This window comes from Orcinus orca, chromosome 12 (assembly GCF_937001465.1).
Source record: "Orcinus orca chromosome 12, mOrcOrc1.1, whole genome shotgun sequence".
Taxonomy (NCBI): domain Eukaryota; kingdom Metazoa; phylum Chordata; class Mammalia; order Artiodactyla; family Delphinidae; genus Orcinus; species Orcinus orca.
In genome coordinates this window covers 81,509,716-81,521,729 of record NC_064570.1, presented here as the reverse complement: position 1 = coordinate 81,521,729, position 12,014 = coordinate 81,509,716, and the positions used below count along the sequence as shown (strand labels likewise).

Below are 12,014 nucleotides of genomic sequence, written 5' to 3'. Positions count from 1 at the left end.
AAGTGCTAATACATTTCAACAGACATAAAGAATTGTCAATTCCCATGTAGCCATTTGAAAGGATTAGGCAAGTCTCTATGCATTGACATGGATTCTTTAATTCAAGATATATGTATTCATTTATGATGCAAGGTACTGTTTTCATGCTGAAAAGCTCTCTAGGATATATTAATTGAAAAAGTAGGGACTTCCCTGGCAGTCCAGTGGTTAAGACTTTGCCTTCCAATACAGGGTGTTCATGTAGGATCCCTGATCCGGGAGCTAAGATCCTACATGCCTCAGGGCCAAAAAACCAAAATGTAAAACAGAAACAATGTTGTAACAAATTCAATAAAGACTTAAAAAAATGGTCCACGTCAAAAATCTTTAAAAGAAAAAATAAGTTGGAAAAATATGAGTACGATTTTTATATGTTAATAAAAGCTCTGTATGTATTTGATCATATTTGTGTGATTAGAATACATATAAAATATTTGAAAGGATATACATACACACATACATATACATTTCAAACTTAACAAAAATACAGAAAACAGGGCTTCCCTCGTGGCACAGTGGTTGAGAGTCCGCCTGCCGATGCAGCAGACACGGGTTCGTGCCCCGGTCTGGGAGGATCTCACATGCCGCGGAGCGGCTAGGCCCGTGAGCCATGGCCGCTGAGCCTGCGCGTCCGGAGCCTGTGCTCCGCAACGGGAGAGGCCATAGCAGTGAGAGGCCCGCATACCGCAAAAAAACAAAAACAGTGAAGGATGGGGCTGTGAAGGAAAAGTTTTATTCTTTACTCTATATCCATCTGTATTAAGTGTCAAAAAATTATATGTATTCAAATATTACTAATAAATTTTTATGTACTCGTATTTAATTTCAGCATTTAAATGGACGTCATAAAATTTAACGTAAACTATGGTAAACTTTGACAGCAGATAGAATACACAAGAGGTGGAATAATAAGTCTTACAAAGAGGTCTTACAAATCGTTAAGGAAACCTGTTATTCCCCATTTTTCATATTAATATAGGTTAGACACCAAATTACAAAAACTGGTAATAAGTATATGGAAAATATTTAATTATCAAAGAACCCAAAATTTAAATATTCTGACATCATTTTTAACCTAGCTGTGATTTTTTTTTTTTTTTTTTTTTTTCACGGTACGTGCAGCTCCCACTCTTGTGGCCTCTCCCGTTGCGGAGCACAGGCTCTGGACGCGCAGGCTCAGCGGCCATGGCTCACGGGCCCAGCCGCTCCGTGGCATGTGGGATCTTCCCGTACCGGGGCACGAACCCGTGTACCCTGCATCGGCAGGCGGACTCTCAACCACTGCGCCACCAGGGAAGCCCTAGCTGTGATTTTTTAATAACAATGTAATGCTTATTGAGATGCACTGAGATACAGATTCTCGTACCTCGTAGATCTTTCTCAGAGATTAGTTTGGCAGTATGTATCCAAAGCCAAAAAGAGTATTTCTTCTTAATTTATACCAAATAAACAGAAATTCATATGTAGTGTAACTTATAATATTGTAAAACATTAACCTAAATAAATCCCCAACAGTAGGACAATGGTTAAAGAAATCATGGGACACTCATAATCTAAAGAAGTTGTACAACCTTAAAAATGTTGCTTTCAACAAATGTTCGATGATGTAGGGAAATGCTCATACTGTGTTATCCAGTGAAAATGGCATAAAGCTATATATGATTCTGGTTTTTTCCTCTCTATAACTGAAAAAAATTGAAGACTATAAACTAAAATGAACTTTATTTTTTTCTTTTTTGCTTTCCCCCATTTCCAAGTCTATTAAAGTAAGCACCATTTTGTAATCAAACAAGGTCAGTGAGTGCTATGAATAGGACAAAATAATGAATGTTATTTGAAAAAAATATATAAATGTAAGGTCTTATTATTCCTACATTTATACATATAAAAGATCTTGTCAAACTTAATTCTGATTTCCTTTTTAATAAAAAAGAGATTATTATTTATATTTTGACACTTACTGTAAAGAGTTATATAAACCAAAGGAGTAATTTATACCCGAAGGGATGCTTTTCCCAATAATGAAAATACTAAAAGTCCTTTCTCAGAACCTTGGTGCCATGATCCCTGAGAAATACAATTAATAAATACAAGGTATCTAGATAGCCTTGCTCTCTGGAGGAGAATTAGTTCTACTTGTGTGTAGATTATACTAGGTGTAGCATTGCTTGCCTTACGTAGTGCTATTTAATCACTGTCAAATACTTACTCTAGTCTTCTTTTCCTAACTCCATTAAATTCATTCCTGAAACAATACTGCAGGTTTCAGCTTCTTTATAGTACATCTTAATCTTTTGTGTGTTCTTAGGAGACATGAGAAACTTGTTAGCTTCATTTCTAATAACACTTATAAACCATTTCCTGGGGCAGAACACCTCTGTAGAATTTCTGTGTATGTTGATGAATCAGTACTTATCATCTGTTGACTCTATTAGCTTCCATTCCAGAATTCTGGAATTTGTCAGCGTTTTCTGAGTTTGTCCTTGTATTCTGGGAGCTTTTTCCTTATCCGAGGCCTGTAATTCCTTATTCATTCATTCATTTATTCGTCCAGTTAGTAGTTATTGAGTGACTACTGTGTACCGGTAACCAGAGTCACAAAAGTGAATAAGACACGATCCCTTCCTTTCTTACTAATGCTGCGGAGTTTTTGTTTTAAGTGTTCTCTTAGTTAAGAAGATAAATGGAAGCTTGGTTTGGGTTGGGGAAGAAAAGCCTGCTGGATTGCAGACTTCAAAAAGAAGCCAATACAAACTGAGAGAAAGAGGGTCATATGTGATAAGCAACATTTGGGGGTTTTGTTTGTTTTTAGAAAGGGAGGGTGCAGTGCAGTTTGGGACACGTTGAACTGTCCAAGTACAGTCATCCAGTAGATGCTGGATCTAGAGCTTGGGGAGATGTGATCCAGAGCCATAAATGAGGCCATCATTGGTGTGTAGGTGGGAATGGCTCTCAGCTTCAATCTGAGCAGACTTCTTCCATCTTTACAGTAGGAAAATGAGATCAGCACCCATGTATGTATTTAAAGTAGATTTCTTAGTGTTACTAGTAATTAAAGACAGATTTTTGCATCAAGATACTACATCCCTGAAGACTGACTGCTGCCTCAGTGTATTGAAGAAAAGCCTGTCCTTATGATAAAAATGCTTGACCAAAGAGAAACATCATTCTGACTTATAGTCCTTTGTTATTCTTTGTTTAGAAGTTCTTATTTTATCAATTCAAGAAGACCAAATGCCTTTTAGAAGATTCTGCATCTCATTCAGTACTCTTAACTTCCATCATCAGTTTAGGTGAATATTTAAATAAAGGGGATAATTTAATACCACTATTAGAACACTCATAATAGTATATTGTAATCATTTACCCACTTTTCTTTCCTCATTAGACTGCGAACTTTTCATATTAATCTTGGTGTCTGTAGCATGTAGGCCCTAGCATGTAAAATGTGCACAGTAAATACTGGGTGAGTGAATTGTTAGAAAAGAGAAGGAAAGAAGTGTTCGACAGCTCTATGAAAGGATTCCCGCAAGCAAAATAAAATCTAGGAGCACAGGTGTGAGGGCAAAGCAGTACTTTAGAGAGTGTCTCAGTCCTTTCTGAGGAGTTACGGGTCTTTTAAGTACTTTACTTAGCTGATGGGGAAAAAAATCAGATTTTAAGATATCATCATCTTTCAAAATTTTTATAACTTTCATCATGATTTGTACATTGTGTTTAAAATTCCCAGTATTTTAGTGTTTGAATTTGATCATGTTCTATAGAATCCTGATTTGTAACTTTAGACTATGATGTTATTTCAGTAACAAGATACCTCCGGTATTGAAATATTGGTTAAATGGTCGAAAAGTGCTGTAGTAACTATCAGATAGAAAAAAGCCATGGGTCAGTTGGTCTCTCTCCACACACACATGCAAGTGCGCACACACACATGCAAGCGCGCACACACCCATTTTTTAAAACTAAAACTTTGCCTTTGTATTCTCAGTAATATATATAGGTGTGTTATGGTAATTCTCAGAGAGCAGTAAAGGTTTTTTCCCTTGTCATTTCAGAAAATAGAGAATCCTGATGAACTGGCAGAACTTATAAATATGAATCTCGCACAACTTTGCTCACTTCTAATGGCTTTATGGGGACAGTTTCTGGAAGTTATAACACTACATGAAGAGCTAAGACTAGTACTAGCACAAGAGCACCATACTTTGAGGGTAAGTTTAAAAAAAGTGATGTTAGAGCATTTTAATGAGTACAGTAAGTCCCCTACATACGAATCTTCAAGTTGTGAACTTTGAAAGATGCAAACACATGTTCGCATGTCCAGTCACGTAAGTTAGTCCACGTGTCTGGCTACGTTGTCACGTGTGTGCATCCTCTACAAGTGGTTGTGCTTTTGTGTATTTTACTGTACTGTACTGTATAGAATACAGTAGTATAGTATCTTTATTTCAAGCGTACGACGTCCGGAAGCAAGTGTAAAAGCAGTGGTGATGTAGCTGGTACTGCTAAGAAGCGCCAGCTGTTGTACTGCACTACTGTACTTTTCACGGCACTGTACTGTAAGATCAAAAATGTTTTCTTTATTTTTTGTGGTTTTTTTAATGTATTATTTGTGTGAAAAGTACTATAAACCTATTACAGTATAGTACTATATAGCTGATTGTGTTAGTTGGGTACCTAGGCTAACCTTGTTGGACTTAACAAACAAATTGGCCTTATGAACACACTCTCGGAACAGAACTCGTTCATACGTAGGGGACTTACTGTGTCGCTTTCTATTTCTCCCTTCAGATCTGTTAGTATTTGCTTAATATATTCATGTGTTCTGGTGTTGAGAACATATATATTTACAGTTGGGAACTCCCTGGCAGTCCAGTGGTTAGGACTTGGTGCTTTCACTGCAGTGGCCTGGGTTCAATGCCTTTTCAGGGAACTAAGATGCCACAAGGTGCATGGCACAGCCAAAAATAAATAAATAAATAAATTAGGTCAAGTTGATTGATACGGTTGTTTAACCAATATTCTGGATTAACTTTTTTTTCCTGTATCAGTATTTTAAAGACATACCTTTATCATCATCCTCCATAATCTCGGATGAGAAATCAGTTGTCATTTATATTGTTGTTTCCCTCCAGCTGCTGTTATAATTTTCTCCTTATCTTTGGTTTGAAGCAGTTTGACTCTGACGGTGCCTTGTTGTAGTTCTCTTTATATTGCTTGTAGTTTATATATTTTCTTTATATTTATCTAAATATATATTTATATGTTTTCTTGGTATTTATCTTTATGTTTATTTATCTCGTGATTTGCCGAGATCCTCATATCTGCAGGGTGATATTTTTATCAAAATTTTAGCCATTAGAACTACAGAATTTTTCTGCCCCAGTTTTCTCCTCTACTCTCTCTCTGGCACTCTGATTTCACTTATGTTACACTATTTGATATTATTTTGTTTCTTAGTAGTTTTTCTCTGTGCTCTTCAGAGTGAATAATTTCTGTTCTTCCATCTTTGAATTCACTAACTCATTTCTGTAGTGTCTAATCTGCTCTAACTCTTCTCTAGTAAAATTTTCATTTCAGATATATACTTTTTACTTCCAAAATTTGCCTTTGGTTCTTTTCTTTTTTTAATCATTTCATTTTTCTGCTAAGGTTCCTCATCTCTTCATTCATTATGACCAGCTTCTCCCAGTCATTGGCTAGTTTATACTTATGGCTTGAAAGTACTTGCCTGAACTTCTGGTTTCTGATCCAGCTTTAAGATGCTTGGACTTCATCACTCCCTTTCTAACAACAAGAAAAGAGCTGAACAAACCAAATATCAACACACCTTTTTAGGTCCATTAGAGAACCAAGGCCACGGGATAAACTCCTGACCCCCAAACTGGAGAGATGGCTAGCCAGTTACAGAGAATCACATCTTGCCAAAGCAGAAACCAACCCATGAACAGAAGTCACCAGGAGCCAGTACCAGGAGAGCAAAACTTAAACTGTAATTGATGAATTTCTGGAGGCTCAGTGTGAACAAGCTTGAGTTAATAACTCCAGGAGGGCCCAGTCTTAGGGGACACCCACACTTCTATGAGTTTTAGCTCCAGGAACCGTACCAGGTTCACATAGTTCAAATCAGAGAAATCCCCTCATGCAGGGAGAGGGGGAAATAGCCATTTGTAAATACATCCAGAGCATTCTGTCCTTCTTAACAAGACCTTCCTCCTCAGAAACTGTCTTTCTAGAGTCCAGCTGACCTGGGGGACCCAGCTCCAGCCCTCTCTAGCCTTTCATTTGGGGGAAGGAAAATACCCAACTTATAAATTATTAGGGATTCGCAGATTAAAGCAACAGCGAGGTACCATGCACACCTGTAAGAATGACTAAAATTGAAAACACTGACAGCACTAAATATTGGTGAAGATGTGGAGCAACAGGAACTCTCATTCATTGCTGTTGGGGATGCAAAATGATACAACCACTTTGGAAGACAGTTTGACAGTTTCATATAAATCTAAACATACTCTTACATAATAATCCAGCTACCATGCTCTTTGGTATTTACCCAAATTAGTTAAAAACTTAGGTCTGCACAAAAACCTGCACTCAGATATTTACAGCAACTTTTTTTTTATAATTGCCAAAACTTAGATGTCCTTCATCAGGTGAATGGTTAAACAAACTGTTGTGCATTTACACGATGGAATATTTTTCAGTAATAAAAAGAAATAAGCTATCAAACCACGAAAAGACATAGAGAAACCTTAAAAGTATATCACTGCTAAATGAAAGAAGCCAATCTGAAGAGTTACCTATTATATGATTCCAATTCTATGACATTCTGGAAAAGGAAAAACTATAAATAAATAATCAGTGGTCGCCAGGGGCTCAGGGGGATTGGGAGAGAGTCTAGTGGGTGGAGCATAGGAGATTTTTAGGGCAGTAAAACTGTTCTCTATGATATCGTAATGGTGGATACGTGTCACTATACATTTGGCAAAGCCCATACAATTCACAACAACAAGGGTGAACCTTAATGTAAACGATGGACTTTAGTTAATAACAATGTATCAGTATTGGTTCGTCAGTTATAACAAATGCATCACCATAATACAAGACGTAAATAATAGGAGAAACTTGGGGGCTTGAGGTATAGTTGGAACTCCCTATACTTTCTGATCAATTTTTCTCTAAACCTAAGACTGCTCTGAAAAACCTAGTCTATTAATTATTTAAAAAGAGAAAGAAAAGTACTTGCCTGCTAATTCTAACACCTAGATTATCTTGGAGTCTACTTCTAACTGCTTTTATCTCTTGGTTGTAAGTTACATCTTCCAGCTTCTTTGCATGTCTAGTTGATGTTCTTCAGTGCTTGAAACAGTTGCTCCTGTATCTTGTGCAGTTTTGTAAGTTGTTTTCAGTAGAGTCAATCCAATACTACTTGCTCTGTCATGGTCTAAGTAGAAGTTAAATAGTGCTTTTCAACCATGGCTGTACATTAGAATCACCTAGGGAACTTTAAAACTTACCAGTGCTGAATGAGGCCCAGGCATGGGTAATTTTTTTAAAATTCTCCAAGTGATTAACAGGGTTAGGCTTTTCCCTGAATACGAGCATTCTACTAGGGGGAGTGGGAAGTGAAATCTGGCCTCTCCTTCCCGGGGGCAGGTTGTATCTGCCTGTGGAAGGAGCACCTTTTTGTTTTTGTTTTGAATATAGTTCCCTGGGCTATACAATAGGACCTTGTTGTTTATCTGTTCTATATATACTAGTTTGCATCTGCAAATCGCAAACTCCCACTCCTTCCCTCCCGCAACCCCCTCCCGCTTGGCAACCGCAAGTCTGTTCTCTAGTCTGTGAGTCTGTTTGTGTTTCATAGATAAGTTCATTTGTGTCCTATTTTAGATTCCACCTATAAGTAATATCATATGATATTTGTCTTTCTCTGTCTGACTTACTTCACTTAGTATGATCATCTCCAGGTCCATCCAAGTTCCTGCAAATGGCATTATTTCATTCTTTTTTATAGCTGAGTAGTATTCCATTGTATATATGTACCACATCTTCTTCACGCATTCACCTGTCAGTGGACATTTAGGTTGCTTCCATGTCTTGGTTATTGTGAATAGTGCTGCAAGGAACATTGGGGTGCATGTATCCTTTTGAATTAGAGTTTTCTCCAGATATATGCGCAGGAGTGGTATTGCTACATTATACGGTAGTTCTGTTTTTAGTTTTTTGAGGAATCTTCATTCTGTTCTGAAGGAGCACTTTTTTGAATTTGCCCTTCAAAGCTTCCATATGGATCAGCAGGACCCTGGATTCTAATGTGTAGCCACTAGCTTCCCCTAACAAGGGTGGAGGGTCAGGAATTCTTATTAACTTTTACAGAGATTTTAAGATCATAACGTTTTCAAGTGTATTGATGCTTTCTGTGCTCTAGAAGAGGGAAAGAGTTAGAAATAACTTGTATAGCCATCCTTTCCCACTTAAAGGTTTCTTTACAATGATGTGTTATCTATTCAAAACATTGCACAGTTTGCATTTTTAAGAACTCATCTCTAAAACTACTTCATCTGATATTCCTTCAGTACAACTGTATCAATGAACCTTAATATATTAAGCTCTATCTTTTTTTAATAAAGTAGAAGTACTTTCTGAGAACATATTGTTTATTTGTAATATTTAGTTTGATGCCATTTATTTCCTATCTTGCAAGGTGTAGGCAGACTCCCATTGTTAATGTAATTATTAACATAAAATGTATTATAGCTTTTATGTGTATATACAAAAAACATGCCCAGAATTTTCAAGAAATAAGTCTACCCATAAGTGAATTTTGTTATCATCCAATATGTGCTTTCTAAAGGGCTGATTTTTTCCTTAAATTATTTTTGACCATTTTAAATGAAAACTTTCTAGTGTGCTTCATGGTTGCTTACCTTCTGAAGTAGAGTATATGGAACCTAATTTAGCCCTTTCAAAGTGACTTAGTTATCATTATCAATCTTGTGTAATCTATTCTGCTTTAATAGTACACTGGTGTCCTGTGCTCTCAAAAATGTCTGGATAGTAGATCCTCCATTAGAGAGGCCCAAGTTATATTTTTTACTGATTTTATCTGCTTTTTATGGGAATTTTCTAGGTTTTCTTTAAGAGGGACCTTTTTGTTTCAGCATCAAGTTCTTATTTCCTTTGTCTATTATACTTATGTATACTTAATGCCTATATATACTATATATGCTCTACTTCTCCTTCTCCCTTGGTTTCATTTGCTCTTTATAATGTACTGTGGATTGAGAAAACAAATAACTTAAACCAGTAGGGGTTGTATCTAACAGTAAACATAAATCAGGTTTGTATAAAAAGAACTTAAAGAACATTTGTTCAGATAGCCTCATCCACCGGAGGGCAGACAGCAGAAGCAAAAAGCACTACAGCCCTGCAGCCTGTGGAACCAAAACCACATTCACAGAAAGATAGACAAGATGAAAGGGCAGAGGGCAATGTACCAGATGAAGGAACAAGGTAAAACCCCAGAAAAACAACTAAATGAAGTGGAGATAGGCAACCTTCCAAATAAAGATTTCACAATAATGATATTGAAGATGATCCAGGACCTCGGAAAAAGAATGGAGGCAAAGATCGAGAAGATGCGAGAAATATTTAACAGAGACCTAGAAGAATTAAAGAACAAACAACTAGAAGAATTAAAGGACAAACAAACAGAGATGAACAATACAATAACTGAAATGAAAAATACACTAGGAGAAATCAATAGCAGAATAACTGAGGCAGAAGAACAGATAAGTGACCCGGAAGACAGAATGGTGGAATTCACTGCCGTGGAACAGAATAAAGAAAAAAGAATGAAAAGAAATGAAGACAGCCTAAGAGACCTCTGGGACTACATTAAATGCAACAACATTGGCATTATAGGGGTCTCAGAAGGAGAAGAGAGAGAGAAAGGACCCGAGAAAATATTTGAAGAGATTATAGTCGAAAATTTCCCTAACATGGGAAAGGAAATAGCCACCCAAGTCCAGGAAGCGCAGAGAGTCCCAGGCATGATAAACCCAAGGAGAAATACACCGAGACACATAGTAATAAAATAGACAAAAATTAAAGACAAAGAAATATTATTGAAAGCAGCAAGGGAAAAATGACAAATAACATACAAGGGAACTCCCATAAGGTTAACAGCTGATTTCTCAGCAGAAACTCTACAAGCCAGAAGCGAGTGGCATGATATATTTAAAGTGATGAAAGGGAAGAACCTACCACCAAGGTTACTCTACCCGGCAAGGATCTCATTCAGATTCGATGGAGAAATCAAAACCTTTACATAGGAAGCAAAAGCTAAGAGAATTCAACACCACCAAACGAGCTCTACAACAAATGCTAAGGAACTTCTCTAAGTGGGAAACACAAGAGAAGAAAAGGACCTACAAAAACAAACCCATAACAATTAAGAAAATGGTAATAGGAACATACATATTGATAATTACGTTAAATGTAAATGGATTAAATGCCCCAAACAAAAGACACAGGCTTGCTGAATGGATGCGAAAACAAGACGCATATATATGCTGTCTACAAGAGACCCACTTCAGACCTAGGGACACATACAGACTGAAAGTGAGGGAATGGAAAAAGATATTTCATGCAAATGGAAATCAAAAGAAAGCTGAAGTGGCAATACTCATATCAGATAAAATAGACTTTAAAATAATGAATGTTACAAGAGACAAGGAAAGACACTACCTAATGATCAAGAGATTGATCCAAGAAAAAGATGTAACAATTATAAATATATATGCACCCATATATACATGGTGCACCCATATATATATGGTGCTTATGTATTGAGGTGCTCCTAAACATAGGAGCACCTCAATACATAAGGCAACTGCTAACAGCTCTGAAAGAGGAAATCAACAGTAACACAATAATAGTGGGGGACTTTAACATCTCACTTACACCAATGGACAGATCATCCATAATGAAAATAAATAAGGAAGCACAAGCTTTAAATGACACAATAGACCAGATAGATTTAATTGATATTTGTAGGACATTCCATCCAAAAACAGCAGATTACACTTCCTTCTCAAGTGCGCACAGAACATTCTCCAGGGTAGATCACATCTTGGGTCACAAATCAAGCCTCAGTAAATGTAAGAAAATTGAAATCATATCAAGCATCTTTTCCGACCACAGCACTATGAGATTAAGAATCAATTACAGAGGAAAAAAACGTAAAAACCACAAACACATGGAGGCTAAACAATACATTACTAAATAACCAAAAGATCACTGAGGAAATCAAAAAATGCCTAGAGACAAATGACAACGAAAACACGACTATGGGATGCAGCAAAAGCAGTTCTAAGAGGGAAGTTTATAGCAATACAAGCCTACCTCAGGAAGCAAGAAAAATCTCATAAACAATCCAACCCTATGCCTAAAGGAACTAGAGACAAAAGAACAAACAAAACCCAAAGTTAATAGAAGGAAAGAAATCATAAAGATCAGAGCAGAAATAAATGAAATAGAAACAAAGAAGACAATAGCAAAGGTTGATAAAACGAAAAGCTTGTTCTTTGAGAAGATAAACAAAATTGATAAACCATTAGCCACACTCATCAAGGAAAAGAGGGAGAGGACTCAAATCAATAAAATTAGAAATGAAAAAGGAGAAGTTACAATAGACACCGCAGAAGTACAAAGCATCCTAAGAGACTACTACAAGCAACTCTGTGCCAATTAAATGGACAACCTGGAAGAAATGGACAAATTCTTAGAAAGGTATAACCTTCCAAGACTGAACCAGGAAGAAATAGAAAATATGCACAGACCAATCACAAGTAATGAAATTGAAACTATGATTTAAAATCTTCCAACAAACAAAAGTCCAGGACCAGATGGCTTCACAGGTGAATTCTTTCAAACATTTAGAGAAGAGCTAACATCCATCCTTCTCA

At 36.7% G+C, this 12,014-nt stretch overlaps 1 protein-coding gene across 17 annotated transcripts in view; it reads left to right on the top strand.

Moving 5' to 3' along the window:
- The window catches only part of FAM135A (family with sequence similarity 135 member A), a 123,645-nt gene that overhangs the window by 74,524 nt on the left and 37,107 nt on the right, over positions 1 to 12,014 (top strand). For 15 of the 17 annotated variants that reach the window (XR_004483458.2, XM_033428700.2, XM_033428701.2 and 12 more), the window contains one exon: positions 4,095 to 4,250. The exons of the other annotated variants lie outside the window; for them this stretch is intronic. Coding sequence is in view for 14 of the 15 variants with exons in the window: in XM_033428700.2 (XP_033284591.1) it covers positions 4,095 to 4,250 (156 nt within the window). In the remaining variant the exon portion in view is untranslated. The remainder of the gene's footprint in view (positions 1 to 4,094; positions 4,251 to 12,014) is intronic. 17 annotated transcript variants of the gene reach the window in all.